General features: G+C 40.8%; 1 protein-coding gene across 8 annotated transcripts in view; it reads left to right on the plus strand.

Annotated features, from left to right (window-relative positions):
- Nucleotides 1–21,924, plus strand: part of PTPRK (protein tyrosine phosphatase receptor type K) — a 363,911-nt gene that overhangs the window by 75,063 nt on the left and 266,924 nt on the right. For 7 of the 8 annotated variants that reach the window (XM_044424851.1, XM_044424869.1, XM_044424876.1 and 4 more), the window contains exon 2: nt 8,248–8,370. In XM_044424851.1, coding sequence (XP_044280786.1) covers nt 8,248–8,370 — 123 coding nt within the window. Of the gene's footprint in view, nt 1–8,247; nt 8,371–9,420; nt 9,475–21,924 lie in introns of those variants that run through there. The other variant, XM_044424901.1, reaches the window with a different exon arrangement.

The raw sequence follows: 21,924 nt of genomic DNA on the forward strand, positions 1-21,924 counted from the left end.
AGTAGAGGTTTGTGGTCTAGGCTTAGGGAACTGATAGCAGTGTCCTATTATCAAAGCAACGGCTACAGTCAGAGGATGGACATCTCAGGCAAGGAGAGCATCCTTCTGAAGAAATTATTCTTTGCAAGGGATGAATGGATGAGGATATGCCTCCAGAGGGTGGGTGTTAGAGCTCATGGTTCTAGATGGTTCAGTCATTAGAGACATGGTGAATTGCTTGCTTTATCTAGCTTTTTCTAGCTAGCTTGGCCAATAACGCTGGAGTGAAGACAGTGGTTGCAGTGTCCGTCATTGCTGATAACACAGGCCAATGGAGCCATGAGGTCCTAGAGATCAGATTTATGCTGAAGGCTAAAAGCCAAGCTCTCCAAGGTAGCTTTTTCTGAAATGCTACCTTTCCATTTAGAGGTTCAGTTAGGGTTAGAGAAGTGAAGTCCAGGAGTTTCAAGGCACTGATATGGCTGGAAGAGTCAGAAGAGTTGATATTGGAAGTGTTTAGATTTGCAAGGTACCAGGTAATGATTGATTAGCAGGGCCTGTATGAAATGGACTAGAATTTAACCAGACAGCTAGCATTAATTTCAAAACAGTGGCAGAACAGTTTTAAACAGAACCTTGGGGAAGTTAGACAGCAGCTGGAGAGCTTCTGATTTTGGGTGATAACATATTTGATAGCCTCAGTAGAGATGCAGAAAGAAAAGGCAAGAAGCATACCATAAAAGATGGTGGTCAGTCAAAAAGGCCAAGGGAAATATACATGCCAGGGACATTACCTGAGGGAGATCATACAATACTGTTTCAATGATAATAGTGTGGAAACCGCTGAAGCAAGAAGGGAAATGACTCCGGACTTAAGTGGTGTTCAGGACCCCTCATGAATGTTGAACTGAAGAGAACCAGCAACCACAGTTAAAATTTAGTTTGTTTGTAAGCAGGCGATTGCCAAGGAAGTCTAGCACAGCCTTATTTGTGTTCAAAACTGAAAATTTGTCAGCAGCGAGGAGACCGGTAGAAAGTAAGTTGAAAGAGAAAGTCAGGAAGGTTAGATGACTCCAAATGCTTGGTTGCTATTGTACATTTGTATTGTTAAATTGTCCTGAAACTTTGGTAATGGGACGGTCTAGAAAAAATATAAATAAATAAACAAACCCCCCCCAATAAGAAAAGTTCAGCTAGAATGCATCCCACAAGTCAGAAAATGTAGTGCACGGCCAGGCAGTCACTGGCATGATTAAACAAGTAGCATCAAGGAAGCTGTTAGAAAAAGCAATGCTCCCTTCACCTCATGGAAATCTTGCACTAATAGGGACAAAAAAAGAACATTGGCTTGCACAAAAGTAATGCAAGCAGGCATTTATCTGTTGCAATGTATGCATTTGTACTATTTACATACCACCTATTTGCTAAAATGCCATCAAGGCAATGTTCAGCAGTTTAAACTAATGACACCTTAAAATACATATTTTTAAAAAATCAAGAACAGCAAAACCCTAAACGCAGTTAGAAGGACTAAATTAAAAATGGGCTTTTTGTGCATGCTGGACAAATGGACCTGGAAAGATAATGGTCTTCTCAAGGGTCTTTCCTGCATATCTTAACATTTGGGCAGGTACATAACAGGCATTCCCAGAGAAAGCAGGGTCTTAAGCCTTTTGGCAGGTGAAACCCAACTTTACATTGAGCCCAGAAACACATTGGAAACTGTTGCAGATCTTTCAGGTCGGGTCAAATAGGTCCTGTTATAGCTGCTGTGGCATCTTGAACACACTGAAACTCTTCAGGGTATCAGGTATGGTGAATTATATTTGCCTAAGCATGATGCAACCAAGGCACGGGGAACTGTTGCCAGGTCAGCCTGACCCTGGTAGGATAGCAGCTGGCACATCAAGTGTAATTGTGCAGATGTGTCACCCGAAGATCCAGGGTTGATACAGTAAGGTAAGCCAAAAAGAATTCTGAAAAGAAATGCTATCACATGAAGTACGGCAATTAAAATCAATAGTTGGAAACCGGCTTGGGAGGAATTCTGCCATCGTCCATTAAAAATGGAGTTTGAGTGAGTGGTGTGTTTCCCATGTTTACTAATGATAACAAATTATTCAGGATTGTTATATATAAATGATAAGCTCAAACAATATCTCTCCAAAGTGCATCAACATGCTAAAATGGTTCAGTGCAAGCAATCTCACAGTTATGCACACAGGAAGAAAAATTACTAACTTCACATACAATGCTCTACAGCAACATTCACTCCCCTTTGACCTTTCCATAGTTGATTATAATAAAACCTGAAACTGAAATAGATTTAAGTGGCAGTCTTACAAATTGATAAATACAAGATATTCAAAACAGTGATGTGCAAAAATTTTTTTAGTGTAGCCTGAAAGTAAACACAATTGGGACTTGGCTGTATAAATATTAATTCCATTTGCTGTGAAAAGAAGCTAAAGAAGCTCTGATGCAATTCATTGCCTCCAGAAGTCACAGAGTTTGAGCAGTTGCAAGGAATCCACCTGTGTGCAGTTCATGCCACAGGATCCCAGACTGAATACACCTGTCTTAGGAAGGTCCTAGAGTTTGTTGGGGAATATATCAAAACAAACAGCCTCATGAAGACCAAAAGCTGAAGCATCTCCAGGATAAAGTAGTACAGAAGCAGCAATCAGGTTTGGGTCATAAAAAAATCAACTGGGTCCACAAAGACTTTTTTTCCCAGAACTCAAACTCTATTTGACCAGGTTCAGAAAATGCAAACTACCTCACCAATCTAACCAAATTACAACAGTTGCAGAAACCCGAGATCCCAATTAAGCATATGATGTGCTTAATTGGTAAAGTTGTGCAGTAGATATTTATTACTATTTAAGCTAGAGCTTGGTGCCAGATTTTTTAGAATTTATCTGGGTTGCCTTTTGATCCTTTTTTGCATTTACTGTAGCTACTGCTTCATGATGGGAAAGAGTTTTAAATAGTAGATAAGAACATCAGGCTTACCTTGCAAGTACACATTTATTTATTTATTAAAAACATTTCTATGCCCCCCCATCGCAATAAAGCCTCGGGGCGGCTCACAAAACATAAATAAATAACAATACAATAAAACCCCAGTGCAATAAAACCTCAGTGCATTCTCAGCTAAAAATAAAAAAAAAACTTGTTAAATAAATAAATTAACAATTAAAATAAGTTTTAAATAAAAAGGTCTTAGCCTGGCGCCGAAAAACAAATAATGATGGCGCCAGGTGGCCCTCTCTGGGGAGCACATTCCATAAATGGGGTGCCACTGCAGAGAAAGCCCTCCTCTGGGTACTCACCCTCCTGATGTCATTCACAGATGGTTCCCGGAGAAGGGCATCTGCTGCTGACCTCAGGGGGCGGGAGGGCATATATGGGAGCAAGCGTTCCTTTAAGTATCCAGGTCCCAAGCCGTTTAGGGCTTTATAGGTCATAACCAACACCTTGAATCGGGCCCGGACTTCAATCAGGAGCCAGTGGAGCTGACGGAGATCTGGGGTTATATGAGAACAACGCCCAGTCCCCATCAGCAACCTGGCAGCTCTATTCTGCACCAATTGAAGTATCCAGACTGTCTTCAAGGGTAGCCCCACGTAGAGTGCGTTGCAGAAATCTAATCGGGAAGTTACCAGCGCATGTGTCACTGTCGCCAGGCAGTCATTCTCTAGGAGGGGACGCAGCTGATGGATCAGCCGAAGCTGAAGGAAGGCGCTCCTCGCCACCGCTGTCACCTGGGCTTCCAGAGACAGCTCAGGGTTGAGGAGCACTCCTAAGCTGTGAACCCTGTCCCTCAGAGGGAGTGCAACCCCATTTAGGACAAGGCCCAAGTCCCCCATCCCAAGGTCCGAACCGCCCACCAACAGGACCTCCGTCTTGTCTGGATTGAGCTTCAGTTTATTGGCCCTCATCCAGCCCATTACCTTGACCAGGCACCAGTTCAGCACAGCCACTGCCTCAGATTCAGGCAGATTCAGTGCCATACCCGGGTCTGAAGCCAGACTGAAATGGGTCCAGATAATCAGTTTCATCCAAGAGTGCTTGGAGTTGTCCCGCCACCACCCGCTCTAGTGCCTTGCCCAGGAACGGGATGTTGGCCACCAGTCTATAATTGGCAGCCACCTCTGGATCCAGGGATGCCTTCTTTAGGACTGGCCGGACTACCGCCTCCTTTAAAGGGGCAGGTACCCGGCCGTCTCTTAAAGAGGTGTTGACCACCTCCAGGATCCAGGTCCCAATCCCGTCCTTGGCTTTCTTAAGTAGCCAATATGGGCATGGGTCTAGTAAGCAAGTGGTAGGATGTACTTGGCCAAGCACCTTGTCCACATCATCAGGCCGCAACAACTGAAATTCATCCATTAATTGTGGACTCGATGGCGTCGATGGCAACTCCCGAGTGAAATCTGATTCAATAGTAGAGTCAAGCTCGTGGCGAATCTGATTTTCTCCCTAAAATGCTTGGCAAAGTTGTCACAGCGGGCCTTCGAGGGTGGCACCAGATCTCTCTTCGGGCCCAGATGTAACAGCCCCTGCACCACCCGAAAAAGCTCCGCAGACGGCATTGTGAGGAGGCAATGGAAACGGAGAAGAATTTCTTCTTCGCCATCCTCACCGCCACAGCATAGGCCCGATAATGGGCTCTCAAGTGTGTTCGATCAGAATCACCCCGTGATCTCCTCCACCTACGCTCTAGACATCTCCCAACCTGCTTCATCGCTCATAATTCAGGCGTATACCAAGGAGATGAATGGGCTCTGCCAGGTGGGAGAGGACGCTTGGGAGCAATCGTGTCAATAGCCCAGGTCATCTCCTCATTCCACAGTTCAACCAGGGCATCAATAGGATCACCAGCCTTGTCAACCGGAAAATCCTCCAGAGCTTCCAGGAATCCATCAGGATCCATCTGGCTCCGGACCAATAAAATCGGGTCCGCACCCTTGCAGAGGGAAAGGCCGCTCTCGAGCTCAAACCTTATGAGGAAGTGATCTGACCATGACAAGGGCATCAAATTTATTTACTAGCAATAAATGGAAAAAATCCTGAAATTTGCTTGTTTGCTGCTGCTGCATTTGCAAGTTAGCACTAATCAGAATTTGGATTCCTCAAATTAATAGGTGCTGTGAAGGAGAACAATTAGGAACATTAATCTTCCAAATGAGTCCATGTGAGATCTATTGGTACTTTACATTTATAGGCTTGAGGGCACTTAAGCCATTAAGGGGTAATGGTTGCCCTTAAGGCATGCATGCATGTTAAAGCAGACTTGTCACTTAGCTGTTGTGACAGTGGACAGTGAGAACATTGCTGAAAGGAATACCACTGTTCCTTTATCAGTTAAATATCTAAAGAAATGGGAGATTTTGCTGTATGGCCATGGAGTTACTATAATCTAAAAGAGGACAAGATTTGAGTGTTGAGATTTGTCATGACAGATGCTGATTAAAAAGGACTCCTGGTGAGAATACTGTGGTAACTTTTAAAGGCTTAATGTTTCTTGGCTTGTTTTCTGCCTCTCCTTTCCACTCTATAATCTGCCATCCTTGACAGTTTGCTCTGACAAAGCAATCATCTCAGTAGAGAACATAGCTCTTTGTTTTTGTTTGACAATCTAAAGTGATTCGTAAATGCCTAATATATATATAAAAAAATCCCTCGGGTGGAAATACAGCTGATTTTAGATGCTTTAGAAAAGTAGCCCAGTCTTGTCAGAGACCTTAAAGTTAGGATTGCCATCCAACAATATCCCGTTTTGCATTTTCTCCTCTAATTTCCTAAGTGATTAATTCTTTCAATCCAGTGTCCCCTAAACAAAAGGGAATATTAGTTAATAGCCAGATTAGAAGCAGGATAGAGAAATCTTTAGGTATCTCTCTCCTTTCCCCCATTAGGTGACCTTGATTAAATATGCTTCCGCTACCTGCCATCTCTTCTAATAAATATGGATTAAAATTATTTGAGTGACCTAGTAAAAGCATCTTAGATTCTCACACACTTCCAAGATCATACCTGAATTTGAACCGCTAGTGGGGGTAGATTTAGCATTTTCTGAACCAGAACCAAATATACAGGTTAATTTGTGTTCTGAACAAAGTTTCGGTGGCCCCAGTTTCTTTTAGTGATTATATTATGTTGCAATGTGTTAAATATTTGTAGACTAGCAATGTCTCAGTATTCACAGTGATTTGTTTTGAAAGGTAAGCTATTTAAAATTCACAAATGTGCTTTTTAAAGTTTTTTTTTAAATGTTCAGGTCATGAATAGGGAGCTCAGTTAAACTAGTGGACTTTTGCATACCACTATTTTGACCTTGGGCAGTTCTGTTCCTTAACAATACCTTTTTTTAATCCTAAAATTGACACTTGTTTCTTGCCCATTTGCTAGAATGTCCACTCTGTGTTGTGCTCTTAATGCATGTTCACAGCCAGCCATTTTCTCTGAGATTATCACAGATGATCTTATCTGATCTTGCCTTTCATTTTCAAAGCTAAGCTGCAAAGCCAAGGATTTCTAAGTGTAGGCTGAGATAAAAGCTTCTGCAAAGTTTATCCTTTGGCTGATGCCTGTTGCCCTTGTGAGAGACATAGGATACTGCCTTATGCACCCCTGTGGTACTTGCCCACCTGTCCAGTATTGTCTGACCCAGCTGGCTGAACTGCTGCAGGATGTCTCTTGGGTCCTTCTGTAGTCTCAGGGACAAGTGTCTATCTTATGAGAGGTTGATAGTAATACACTGGCCTACATGGAAAATGTACTAATGAGAGCATTAGTGTATTTCATTCCATTTTTCTCTGTGGATTTGCTGGATGCTAAGTTTAATACAACGCTGCAAATTGGATAGGCCGCAGTACCTTCAATTGGAGTGTATCATTAATTCTTGCTCAATTTCCCCACCTATCTCTCACCAGTTATCTGCTTCTTTAAGTAAATACTAAGCTGCATTCCAGCTGGGTTTGAGCTGCGTTTTTTAAAACACTGTTAAGGGAATTTGTTTGAAATAGGTTTATGGTAAGCAAATAATGATGATGGATGAGGTTATTGGGATTAAAACATAACTTTAGGCATGGAAATTCATGAACTCTGTCATGGGCTGTGTGTACACTGCAGTAAAATTCCCTTTAGAATGCATTCTGGAATGAATGAAGTAGGCATATGTATGTTAGCACTTATTCAAATCGTACCACTCTTTACTGTATTTGGTTAAGGTGCCATGCATTTGAAGAACAATGATGTTGATAATAAAATCACTCAAAACTTGTTTGAGGATGGCAGTGAAACAAATCTGAACTTTTGTGATGACTGCTCAGAATCAACTCCCCACTTCTTGCACACTGACCTGGTTTGCACAAGCTACATGGCTTGTTGTGAGCCATGGAACATAGCAGGCATGATTTGCACAATCCCTGCCCAGCCATGGTTCATTCTATCACATGCCCTGGCAGCATGACTTGGAGAGTTAAAGTGCTTTCAGGTAACCCACCCCTTGTTTAAGCCAGGGTGACATGTTTTGACAGTGTTACCTGTGTTTTTCATATCCAGCCATTTTTTCATGGAAGTGTTAGCTCTTGGATTGCTCCAGAGTTGAACTGTAGCCTGGACCAGATGTTCAGACTGAGAGAATAGCAGGTCACCATGGATCCCAGGAGTTGTCCCCACCAGCCTCCATTGATGTCTCTGGATAAAATACAAATCCCAGATAAAGACTGGGTCTATGCTTTGAAGATTGCTCAGGGTCTGCTACCAGTAGTTGAGTTCCAGGTCAGAGGTTGTTGGCAATAGTGGTGCTTTTACTGCTGCTATTTAAGCTCCCTGTGAATGAGCTTTTTGTGGTTGCATCAGTTCTTAACTGTAATGATCCAGCCCCAACAATAACATTGCAAAGCTACCAAGTTTAAGAATGGCAGCTTGCAGCTGGATTCAGAAGAAGCTCTTTTGCTAGGATCAGAACAGATAGTGTAGGAATGACAGCCCATGTTTTTAAATCTGCAATAGCTTCAAGAAGGGGTAGAGAGGAGAGCCCCTAACACTGCAATGTGCCCTGAGAAAATATGTAAGCATCTTTCAATGAAGTAGGCAGATTAATAACTGGGATCCATAGGTACAAACACACAAATTCTGTTCTTGTCTGCTTCCTGTATGCTTCCATTCCCAATTGAAGGTGGTAGTTTAAGCTTCAGCTGTGGGACAATATAAAATGAAAACTACAACAAACTGATTTCTTTCTTTCTTTTCTTTTAGGGGGTTGTACCTTTGATGATGGACCAGGGCCCTGTGATTATCATCAAGATCCCTATGATGACTTTGACTGGGTTCATGTTAGTGCTCAAGAGCCTCACTACCTGCCACCTGAGATGCCTCCAGGTGAGAAGTATTACACTGATGAATAAAGCAGTGCCATTGGATTTGGTGTGGTTAAAAGATATAAGGAGAGCCCTGTTGGATCAGGTCAGGGATCCATCTAGTTCAGTGTTGTGTTCAACCAGCTGCCTGTAGGATATGCAATATCCTGCTGCCCAAATTCCTCAACAACTGGTGTACACAGACATACTGCCTCTGATACTGGAGGTGGTATTCAGTCATAAAAACCAATAGCAGTCAATAACGCTTTCTCCATGACTTTGTCCAGTCCTCTTTTAAAGCCAACCTAATTGGTGGCCATCACTTTACTTCACAGAAGTGAACCCTGTAGTTAAACTATGCTGTGTGAAGAAGTATTTAGTGTCTGTCTTGGATATCCCACCAGTCAACTTCGTGGGATCACCCTGCATTCTAGTATTATGGGAGAAAAAGAAAAATGTCTCCTGTGTACCTTCTTCACAGGATGCACAATTCTGTATACCTCTTTCATGTCTTCCCTTACTCTCCTTTCTTCTAAGTCAAGTAATTCCACCTGTTGGAACTTTTCCTCATAAGGGCATTGCCCAAACCCCTTGATCATTTTAGTGGCCCTTTTCCCAGCTCTACAATATTGTTTTTAGGTACATTGACTGGAACTATATGAAGTACTATAAGTGTGATTGCAACATAGATTCCTATAAGGGCAATATGATGTTGCCAGTTTTATTTTTAATTCCTTTTGTAGTTGTGCCTGCTACAACTACAAAAGGAATTACCTTTTGCACCTTTTTTACAGCTTTCACAGCTTTCTTTCTTGCTCAACCACCATCAGCTCAGCTTTTATTTGAAGTTGCTTATTTGCAGCCACAGTTGCCATTTTGATGCCCATTCTCCCAGCTTGGAGAGATCCCTTTGGAGCACTTCACAATTTCTTTTGGCTTTAAGCCCCCTAAATAGTTTGGTGTCACCAGCAATGTTATCAGTCTTGCCTAATTCCAGATCATTTATGCAAATATTAAAAAACATTGGTCCTATACAGATCCCTGTGGAGCCCTACTATTTACATCTCTCCATTGGAAGGAATTATTCCTTGTTTCTGCTCTTCATTCGTTAACCAGTTACTGATCCGTAAGAGAACCTTCCTTCTTATTTCATAACTATTAGTTTGCTCAGGGTTTACAGGGTGCTTTTGCAAATAAACCCTATTGTTTATGTTTTTTCAACATAAACATATTTGTTTATGAACACAATTGAACAGAATGACAGTTCAAAACAATAAAACCAAATCAACAATTCAAATACGTTGGCTTCCCCCAACCTGCAGAAGCTAGCCCAAGCTGTTGGAGAAATCAGCAGAGTAACAAAGACAATATGCCGAACATTAAGCCTCCAATTCTGTGCTTGGACACAAACTCACTCTGTCTTAGGATGATGCTACCTGTCAAGCAGTGTTCTTCATCTATAATGTGATAATAGTGGCCACCTTACAAGGTGTTGGAAGCATTTCTGTGGGCTAGAATAGACATAATTGCAGACCCGGGCAAATCTCTGCCAGAATAAGTGTTTCATGTGCCCCCTATAATTTCCTCTATTTTCATCCTGCAGCTTGTGAGTGCCATTGCTGAAATGGCACTACCTACACAAAGGGCAAAGTTATCAGTAGGCTTGTAGGGAATCATAACATCTGTAGAAGTACAAAACCCAGGAGTTAGAGAAACAGGGAGAAGGAATGGCATGGCTGGAATACTGAATTGCCACACTGTAAGTTTTTTTGGTGGCTCTGCTTCCAATGCAGAATTTGATTATGTCTTATTGGCAAAGATAATAATAATGTGGGTTCTATCGGTAAGGATATTTTTAAAACCCTGAGGGACGTTTAAACATTTGATATCCACTGGCATTCTAATGTTATTGGAGAGTAGCTTCCCAGATCACTTTTCACAATTTACAGTAGTTATCACCCTTCACTGCGTGCTACTTATAAAGCTATCATTTTCAGTAGATACAAATAATGGGCCATCATAATTAATCCAGATTGTGGGGACTGAAGAAATTCAGTGGGGTGACTAAATTACTTAGGCGCCAGTTGTATGCCTCCTTACTTGGAAATAAGCTGTGTGGAATGGTGCAGATTTTACTTCTGAGAAGACATGAACAAGATTGCACTCTTAATTTTGCTACCTCACCTTCAATCATGGAAGACTTTGTACTTATGTTTAGGATTACCAAGCCATTTTTAGAAAAGATGCAAATGGAACTGTGCTTTGTAAGGAAAAATCCAATTACTGGAAGTATTTAAATGCTTTAATAGTGATACTTTTTAAAAACAAAAATTACCTTAAGTAATAAATAAGAACAGACTAATTATTTAGTTCCCTGGTTCCATCTAATTAATTTTGGTTCCTGAAATGTTTTTCTTCTGCTCCCTACTATACAAATTAACTTTAGTTGACAATGTATATTTGCTGATTTGTGGTTGTTAGCCAAGTAAGATGGAACAAATTAAAAAGCTAATATATCATATTTAAAAATAAGTACATCCTGTACCTTAACAGTAAGTATAGCTGATAAGTCAAACTATTTACATATGCCACAAACATTTTAATTTTCAACTTGGAGCATTAAGGTGTTCATTGAAGCAGGGAATAAATAGCTCCAAAGAGTCACTAGATGTAAATATGCCTGTTCCTGGACTATATTAAATCTGCTTTCAGTGTTTCCTCTGTACATAAAAAGATTCTTTAAATAGGTTTAGCTGATGGTTCTCTGCTTAAAAAAAACAACTCCAAATAATTTTAATCAGAAAAAGGAAAGGGTGTTTTGACTGTTCATCAGTTTGGAATATCAGATAACTTGTGATTTATGGAAATGTTTCCATTGTTAATTACTACATAGGACAAGATAATGAATAACTGACGGGATACAGCTTAGATGACCTTGTCTGTTCCCCTTTGATAAACGGCTTAATCGGTGCTTTCTAGACAGAATGATTTGCTGAGTAAAACAAATGCTTCTGAAATTTAGCCACATTTTTCAATTAATAAGTATTAAATAATGAATCATACAAAAGGAGAAAATAAGGTTGAGGCTACTTTATTTGTGTCTCTGAACAACATTTGTCAGCTGCAAGCGGGAAGAATGGGGACTTTGCACAGTAAAATTAGACTAACCAGTTTGCAACCCCTTGTTTTCTCATCCTGTTTCCTGAAATTAATTATATTTAAAAGCAGGTGCACTTCCACATTTATAATTAGCGATTAGGCTTTCACCATTATGCAGCTGCAATTGATAAATGGTTGAATGCTACAGTGTACCTTCCTTGTTAAACAAGGTAACATGTTACAGATGTACAGATTATATTTCCCCCAACCCTGTCTCCAGGAACACCACATAGTAGTTAAGGAAAATTGGTATCTTCAATTTATGTTAGGTTAGTTTTTTCTGACTGATGCTATATCCCATGGCACTAGGTTCTACCCAGACATGTTTTCCATGAACAGTTGCATCTCCTGGATAGATTTTTTGCTCAAAGTGCTTCTGATTGCAGAAAAGTAGTAGAGATTTTTTGGTGTCTCCCAATACAGTCCTTAGCACTACCCATTTTTCCTCCAACCCTGCTGAACAGATTTGTCCCTACATACGGGAAATGTAGGGAGAAGGTGAATAACCTGCCTCCTGCCATTTTACCAGCAGGATTCCTCTACTGGTTCAGAAACCTTCTGTGATGAACGGAGATCTTCCATCCATAGGAATAATACTCTGGATCTAATCCATATGCTACCTGGGGAAAGCAGATTTTCATATGAAGATTAGACAACATAAATGAGTACATCTTTTTACTATGTAACATCTACCATCCTTCAATTCAGTGAGCTCTAACAAGCAAGCACAATCATAACAAAAGTCTGTTAGGTAAAACATGGAGGTGAGACATTCTACTGCTGATTGGTACCCACTAAATGTAGGTAGGCATGGTGGCATATGTCAGATGTCTATAAACCTAGGGTCCAAAGACTGACCAGTGGTAGGTGCATGACAGTGTAACAGTATTATTACATATGTAGTTTAGAATGAACCAAGTTCCATTTAAAATGAGCACTCAGTTCAGATAGCTGAATAGTCGCTCTGAAACATCTGAATACATGGAGGGAAACAGTTATTTCTATGCATGACCCTCTCTTCAAGACTTTACTGTTCTCCTAAATGCAAGCTTCCATAGGTTCAACTTTTCTTTAGACTTTCCATAGATTGAATTGATTGATTTAAATGCTTAAACAAATCCTGGCAACTTGCCCATACATGCTTACAGGAACCAAGTAGCAAGCATGGACTCATCGCATGGGCTCTACTTTCTTTGTAGAAAAGCCAAATAGACATGGCGTTCTCATCTTGCGTAGTGTGCTTTTCTATCTTGGGTGATCTGTTGACCCAATCAATGTTCCAGTTTTGTCTGCACCTTCCTTCATCACTCTGTCTTTTAACAACTTTTTCAGAAATGTACTCAAGTGGTATTTTCCCATTTCCCCACTCAGACATTAATTTCCTGTTCCCTTTACTTTGTATATAATGTTCAGCATTTTATCTCATGTCATGTGTCTCCTGAAAGAGCTGAGGGGGTGGGGAAGTGACTGACCAATCTGCTCCATATCCTATGTAAGCAGAGATATTTCTGGGGTGAGGCTACAGTCAAACAACGAGAGGTTCAGTACTCCATGTCACAACTTACCTTTCCTTTTTCTGGCATTTTAGCCCTTTTCTGACTGTTGAGTACTTGTCAAGGGGAAACTAAACATCCAGGCCTCATAATGCCGCTCAGTGTTAAGCACAGGGCAGCTCTTTTGAAGACAGAACATGCTTCTACTTCTTTGAAAATTTAGCATGAAAGCTAAGAACTACCTGGAGGGAAAAAAGACCCTCGTCTGCTTGAACACAGCTTTTCTTCCAGTCTGACTTGTTGCTATTAAGTTTACTGCTCCCAGCTCAGTTTACAGGGCAATCTCTTGGTAGATTTTGTAATCTGTGTCAGTAGAATGCATTTTTACAAATTCCACTATTAAAGCTTTTTATGTGAAAAAAATGAACAAATTCCAGTGATGGTTACAAGTCAAACATGGAAAATTTCAGGGCAGGTCTGGAATGTTTTAACTGCATCGATTTGAAAACATGTTCCAGCTAAAAACACTTTGCAATTTTAACTATTATTCCACTATAAATAGGATGGTGAATCCATTTTGAATTTGTAATATATCTTTAATATTATTGATTAGGCTGCACTTACTGAATCACAATTAAATTACCTTTTTACAGTTTGGGAAAGTAGTATATGTCCATTGTAATATTTGGTAAAATGAAATTTGGAAGATCTTACATAATATTTAAGAGGAAACCTGTATTGCTACATTAAACTGTACTGTAAGAGTACTAGATTTTGTTTTACATCTGCCTGTCAAAACTCCTTTATTCCTAAATCTGTTACAGCGCATTGATAATGAGAATAACATTTTCAGTCATCTCTTTTCTTTGGAAAAGTGTACTTTTGCCCTTTGTATCAGCATGTTTCTATCAGAGCTGAAATGTGTGATAAAATCAATTAATTGGTATATTTGCATTTGAATGCTTTACTTGATACCAGATGAAACTTGGTTTCAGATCTGAAGTGCAGCATCTGAACTTTGTGGGGGAAAAACAACATTCAGATACTTATGATACTTCTTAAATAGTTTAGAATAAGCTGAATAGTATTCAGAGCCACCTATTTGGAATTGTATTTGAATATGTTAATTTCATATTATTCTTTCATACTTGGTAGCAAGCAAGGGTGTGGGATGAGCAGGAATGATCCGAACCCTTGTTTTCTTAGACAGTGCAGAGTGCATGGAACTGGCCCACTATCACATGAGTATTTTGGGTAGTACCTTATGCTGAGTTGGCAAATGCTGTTTTCCTGTTGCGGTAGCAGCATTGCTATTACTGCAGTATGATTAGAACTGGCAGATTGCTAACATTGGATACTGCTAGCAGAGACACCATCAACTCTGCAGACACTAACAATTCCACAGCACTTAATAGTCTTTCCTTTAAATTTTGTAAAACGTTCTTTTACGGTGTATGTTGAAGTTATGCAGGCATATTCGCTCCTGACAAGAGCATACATTAGGTGATTCCCTCTTGTGCAGCTGACTCCACGCTGTAAGCTACTTTGTGTTTTTGCTTTATTTTTGCTAAGTGGCTAGCACTGGTAGGTTACGGTTTAAGAGCGAGATGGGACAGGATGGACATGTTGTCACTGGTCTGTCCCTGCCCTCACGCTTCCACTCTGGCCCATCACATTATTACTGAGGAACAACCTACGAACATGCTAGCAGCTTAGCTTTTCTCACAGACTGGATTTCTGCTGTCCTTTATCTGTGTTGCTTTGATTGCCGTTAGCTGGAGAATACAAGTCAGAAATAAGAGGCTATAAAAGCATGAAAGCTAGTTGCTTACTTAATCAACAAAACAAAGTTCAGGCTTTCAAAACTTTAATAAGACCTTTAATAAGTGACAAAACCTCTCTGCCATACATAGTACAAGAGCTTTAAAGGCACTTATGTGGGGAAGAGCTGCACGGATCACTCAGCAGGGTAATACAAATAACGTCTTTAGAAGTAAAGACGTAAACTTGTAGATTTAATGGACACATGATTCTTTTAACTATGTCTGTGTTGCATTTTTCATCAGAGACACTCAAAGTAATGTACCTCAAGTAAAAGCAATTCTCTGCCTTAAGAACATGGGATTGTCTGTACAGGCTACGCATTTGTGTGGGAGCTTAAGTGCACCCCTTGCTACTTCTTTAGGGCAGAAAGGCCAAAATGTTCCTATACTGAAATGTGAACACTGTTCTTAAGGTTTCTATTATGTATACTTTTAATTAGCTGTGTTCAGACAGAACATCAAACTTAAGAAAATGCACAGAATGAGTATGGAAAGCTGAGCAACCACTGCAAAACAGGACAGAGATACCTTCCAGCAACTTAGTGTCTTGCCAAGGACATCAGATAGTGAAATCTGATTCTTGCATCACCTCTCTCACCCTTATCTTATAACCCTACGGCAGGAATTTCATCTCATTTCTTCCATGTCAACCACCCTCTAGGCAGAAATATAAAGATACTAGGAATAGATGTGGGGAATAAAAGGAGGAAAGAAGAACAGGACAAAATAGAATAATAGAAACAAAGCAGACTCTTCACAGGGTGGACTTTACCTTATGGGAATGGTGCACCTTAAAACAGAGGACAGAACAAACATAAACCAGAAAAAAGAATATAAAAAGGGACCCATGGAACAAATGATGCAATGTGGATGATGAGTTATCTTTCATACATTTTATTTAAAACAATCCCTGCCACATCCCAATGTCTGCAACATAAAACCCACAATGCAGGCCCTAATTAGTAATACCAGACCTAACATACAAAAAGTTTGAGTTTCCAGATCATTTTTAGCATCAGGGCTGACAACTGTATTTCCTGAATGGCACAAGTTAGTGGCACTCCCTTCCAGGAGCTGTGCTGATGTCTCCCCTTCTGGAAGCAATGGTTTGGGGTCATTTCTGTTTGCAGCAACAGGTACTACTTTCCCATTTTGCTAGTGGCCATTCCTGTTAGCACAAGAGCAGAATAGGGTATTGTCCTGAGTGTTTAGCATTGGAGATGGCTGTGTCCACACCTATGTTTTGATGGGCTCTGAGGACTGTTGTTGCACTGTACTCATCTCTGTCAGTCATGGGTATTTGGATTTAAGTCACCTTATGGAAAATTCAGAGTTTAACCAGTTTTTGGAACTTAGCTTTAGGGCCTGAAAGACTTGGTAATTTGGCATGCTGTATTTTTCCAGGTTGCAATGTGCATTACTGTGAGTGGAGACAGTGGACATGCAACACTGAAGAATGTCCATCAGGTGCCATTGCAACCAGTACACACTGAATGTTCGTCACAAAATGTGTGCCAGTTCCAGTGTAGGAATTGCTGCATGATTGTCTGTTTTGCTGATTCATGTAAGAAGATTATCTAGAAGCTGACAGCAAGATATAGTGATTAGATCTGGGGAGGTCATGAAAGTCATAATGTCAAGTAGTCCCTCTCTAGTGTATCTTAGCAGACTTTCCCTTTTATCTGTCTTCCTTTCTGTTTTATTCTGTCTCTGCTTCTACGTATCTGGAAAATCAAGAGCCTTGGGCTTACAAGACAGGCTTACTTTTGGCATGGGAGTGTCAGTGAGTAACTGTATGTTACTCATGCAGTTGTCTAGTGCTGGTACATTCTTCTGTTTGACACCTTGCCAGAAATAAGACTACTCAGGTAAGACTTTATGACAGTGACCTGGTACATACAATACCACAGCCCACGCAAAGCTCATTTTGGGATTGAGAGTTGTGTAGTCCTGCTGGCTTTGCTTGCATGATAGGCCATAGCAAGTCAGATATCCATGGGTACCATGAAAAATGGTGCCTATAGGTATCCAGTAAGATGCAATAGACCTGCCAGAAATTAAGCCATTATGGGCTGACATGACATGGAAATAGGCCCAGTGACTGGGTTCACACAACATGACAATCCCCACACGTTTGACTGTGGGTTGTAATCAAACCAGGGTATTGAGTATAGAATGTTAGGTTTCAAAACCCTGGCTTATTCATGTCTTTAAACCAGTATCATAGTTGCCCTTATGTTTAGCCTCATTACTTTGCTCATTACATCTCTCTCCTGTCCATTCATATTTCCCACCGAAGGCATTGTGTGAACCTTTTCCGTCAACATGACGACTCACATTCAGAGTTGAGTGGTGGTTGAGTGTGGGTTGTTGTTCCATGTGAACCAAGCCACATTAGCTAACCATGGTTTATTACAGGGAACAAGCCAAAGTTCACAACAAGCCATGACTTTTTAGAGTGGCTGGGTTCATAACAAAGTAACAATCCAGAGTTCAGCAACAATCCATGTTCAACCCATGCTTAACATGGAGTGTAATTTGTCATGCTGTATATACCCATTTGGCCAGTACCTTTAATAAGCAAGACTATGATTCAGCAAGACAAACAGATGAATATACAAAACAGAATAGCAAAGTGATGAGCCTGGGCACAAGGGGAACTATAAGGTTTGTTGAAAGACACGAGTGAGCCAGGGTTCTAAAAGCTTACATATTATGTTATTTAAAGTTTCTACTTGCATTACTGATTTTACCATTGGAGGAGAGGGTGGAGACACATTCCAGTAAAACTTTCCAAGATGCATAGAAGTTCTGTATTAGGCTGTAGCTCAGTGGTAGAGTGCTTGTTTCATATGTAGAAGGTTCCAGTTTCATTCTCTGGTATTTCCAGGTAGGGTTGGAAAAGAACCCTGTCTAAGACCCTTGGAGAACTACTGCGAGTGGGTATAGAGGAGTCTTCCACAACCTTTTGCCTTCAAGATGTATTGGACTATAAGACTATTATTCTCAGTTGGATAGCACCAAGGCAGGAGAAGGTGGTACTGTTGGTGGTACTGATGGGTCAGCAGTCTGACCTGGTAATAAGTTTCATATATGCAACTATATGGCAATGATGTGGAGAACAAGAGAATGCTAGGAGCTGGTATGTGGTACAGACATTCATTCTATCTACTTGTAAAGATACAGTTAATTTTTATTATGGTTTTATTGCTTTAATGTTTAAATTATTTTTAATTCTTTGCTTTCAGAGTATTTATATAATTGACATTTGCAGGACAAGGGAAGAGACGGATTACAGTTACTAAGTGGTAGACCTTTTGGTATTTGATTTGTGTGCATGCTTATGACAGTTGCAATCCAGCTCATCTGGAGGGTGGTGGACGCACAACGTCTGATGTAAAGCAGATGCTTTAACAGTTATTGTGTCTTCTCAGAGTAATGTCTGTACAGTGTACTGCTTCTTTTCCTAAGCACTTTCCTTCAAATCCTCTATTTATTCGGTTACATTTATTTCCACAACAGGAATGTTATCACATTTGAAGTGCCCATTCTCATCTGCATCCCTTTCAATAGTGAAGGGTCAAGGTACAAGATCCTTTAATGACTAGGTAGAGGGAGAGACATTTAATCAAGGGCCCTTTTTAGTGTAAAGGCTACTTGCCTCTCACATGAAAGTGCATTTTGAAGAATGCTTAAATTACAGGAGACAAAAATGACTTGCTAAGAGTGTCTTGTATTTGCTATTTTAGGAATATAATGTTAACACATTTGAGATGTACTAATAGAACTGAAAATAAAGTTACAGAAGAAAAAGTAACATACATGGGGAAAGTACTTGAGCTTTCTCCATTCAATTTAGAATGGGATGGGGAATAGCATACTGTTTTAATTTAAGGCTTAACATCTAGTGTAATGCAGTTAGTAATGACTTTGTGCACTTAGTCCTAAATGTTAAAATAGTTGCATTGATTATGGTTTATGAGGTTGCGTCCACAGCTTCATAAAAACCCCCATAATATAAATTTTCTACAGGAAAACATGCACAAAAATTGATTTTGAAATGTTAGTGTTTAGATAAGAAACACCTTAAAGCTTTGCAGATGTTCTGCAGTGCAGCCTGCTCACATTGCATGAATTATAGAACTAGGGTGAGCAGCTTATGGTCCTTCAGGTGTTTTAGCCTGCAAATCCCATCCTCTCAAGGAAGCATAACTGATGGCAAGGGGTGGTATAAATTGCAGACCAAACATCTGCATGTCCACAAGTGGGCACACTGATAAAAGCCAACAAAGAAGGAACAACCAACTGGGCCAGGGAAGTGATTAATGGCTCTTTGCAAGAGAGAGTGCTCCCATGTTGACTGCATGAAGCAGTGCTGAGAATCCTTCTGAATAAATAATCTTTTGACCTGGAAGACCTTAATAATTTTAGGCCAGTAGCAAATGTTGTTTTCCTGGGCAAGGTTCATGAGTGGGCGTTTGCCAGCTGACTGTGGACACGCTTAGATGAGTCTACCTGGATCCCTTTCAGTTTTAGCATGGAAACAGTCTTGGTAGCCTTGTATGATGAAATATGTCAGTAAAGTACAACCCTGTTGATATTCTTGGACCTTTTGATACCATCATGGTATCCTTCTGGAAGGATACTCGGGAGTGGGAATACAGCATTGCATTGGCTTCACTCCTACTTGTAGGGTCATCTCCAAAGATGATGCTCGGGGAATATTGATTAACCTCATGGATTCTCCAGTGCAGAGTTTGTCAAGGGTCCATTTTGCAACTCCCCCCGCACCATCAATGCTGTTTAACATCTACATGCAACTGCTGAGTGAGTCATCCAGAGTTTTGGAGTGCATTGACAGCCATATGCTGATGACATGCAGCTCTGTTTCTCCTTTTCATAGTCAGGAGGTTAGACTGTGCTAAACCAGTGCCTGACTGTGGTATTGAACTAGATGAGACTAACAACCAGAAGCTCAATCCAGACAAGACTGAGATGCTGTGGGTTAGTGGTTCCTTTAGCCGGATGGGGAGAGTTCAGCCTGTTCTAGACGGGGTTGCACTCCATCTGAAGGAGTAGGTTTCCAGCCTGGGGGTGTTCCTCGATCCCTCTTTGTCACCTGAGGCTCAGGTGGCATTGGTGGCTTGGAATGCCTTCTGCCTGCTTTGACTGGTGGTCCAGCTGCCCCCTATGTAGACAGGGATAGCCTGGCTTCACCGATCCATTCTCTAAATTAGATTACTGCAAAGCACTGTAGGTATGTCTGCCCTTGAAAATTGTTCAGAAACTGTAACTTGAGTAAAACAAAGCAGCCAGATTAATAACTGGGATCCTAACACATAAGACCTGTTCTGGCTCACTTTCATTGGCTGGCTGTGTTCTCTCAGGGTGCTGGTTTTACCTTATAAAACCTTACATGGTTTCGGACTACAATGCTTTCTGGAGCACCTTTCCCAACCGCTTATTCAGACACTACTCTCAACGTTTGGCATCTTCCTCCAAGTGCAACTCCAAGGAAGGCTTGGAGGTTGGCAACAAGAGGGCAGACTTTCTTAGTAGTGCCACCCAGCTATAGAATGACCTTCCCACGGCAACCCACTTGGCACCACCCTTGTCATCTGTCTGTCTGTCTGTCTGTCTCTCTATCTAAATTTGTTTAAAGGCTGCCCATTAGCATCACACTCTTTGGGTGGCCATTGCAATAAAATTAGCAGTAGGTAACATCAATAAAATAATACAATTAAAATACACAAGGGAAAATAACATACAAACTTGGCTAGCCATTCCAGGATACCGTAGTAGTAGTAGTAGTAGTAGTAGTTGTTGTTGTTATTATTAGAACATTTCTATGCCGCCCCTTGCTGAAGCCTCGACAGACAGGTCCAGGAGAATCAACAGATGGCCCTTTATGCTGAGGCTTTAAAGATACCTTTGGATACAGCAATAGGACCATTACCTAAGGAGGTTGTGGGATTTCCCAGACTGGAAACATTCAAGAGGCATTTGGATAGCCATCCGTCAGGGATGCTTTAACTTGGAATTGTATTGAGCAGGAGGTGTGGGACTTCGTGGCCTTATAGGCCCCTTCTAACACTACTGTTCTATGAGTCTATCACATCCAGGGACTTACCCATCCCAGGACAATCCCTTTTCTGGTTTGGTAATCCTTGTCACATTCAGGGGAGCAAGAAGCAGGCAGCTTGTAGAAATATAAATCTGGAATGAATTTATTACTGTAAGGGCTACCCAGATTTCATGACGCTAGTGGGCAGCAAACAAATTTAATTAATTAATAGGAAATTTCCCACATCAGCTCTTCTTCACCGTCTACTTCAAAGAAAGATTAGCTGCATGAAGGTACCACAGATTATATTTTTAAACTCAAGGGCAGGCTGCAGATTACGTTGATCATGTAGCATAGAGCAGCCATTGCCTGCTTTGTTCCAGAGTAAGTCTAGGGGCCCAGTCAAGACTGGGACAGCAGCATGTGGGGGGAATGTTTAATCCTTATCTAATCCTAGTGGTCCCCCCCATGTCTTCCCTTAAGTATTAGCAGTAGGGGGGAAAATCCACTCACATGGAGCCAGTTGTAAGCTTTTTATTGCCATTAACTAACACTTGGCTGAGGGAAGGTTGGGTGAAGCTTGAAAAGGAGAATCTTACATGCCCCACCCCCAAGTGTTTGAGACCCTGAATGGCATGGAATTGCGCTGTCTCGGTTCATACACCATACATACCTGCCTGTTTAAGCCTTCCTACAGGTTCCTCTTCCTAGAGAGGTTAAGGGGGAAGTAGTGAGCAGGAGGGCCTTTTCTGTGGTGGCACCCCAATTATGGAATGCTTTGCCATTGGAGATTCATCAGGCACCTTCTTTATTAAGTTTAAGGCTTCCAATGAAAACATTCCTTTTTCGTCTTACCTAGGGCACCACTTAAGCTGTCTATATGACAGCAGTGGTTTAAATTTAAATTTATTAATTTTAATGTTTTTAATATATTTTGCATATATTTTGTCTATTTATTACAGTATTTAATTGTATTATTTCATTAATGCTATTATTGATATTTTATTGTAATGGCTCCCCAGAGAGCATTATGCTAA

Source organism: Varanus komodoensis, unplaced genomic scaffold (genome assembly GCF_004798865.1).
Source record: "Varanus komodoensis strain SLA01 unplaced genomic scaffold, ASM479886v1 scaffold1, whole genome shotgun sequence".
Taxonomy (NCBI): Eukaryota; Metazoa; Chordata; class Lepidosauria; order Squamata; family Varanidae; genus Varanus; species Varanus komodoensis.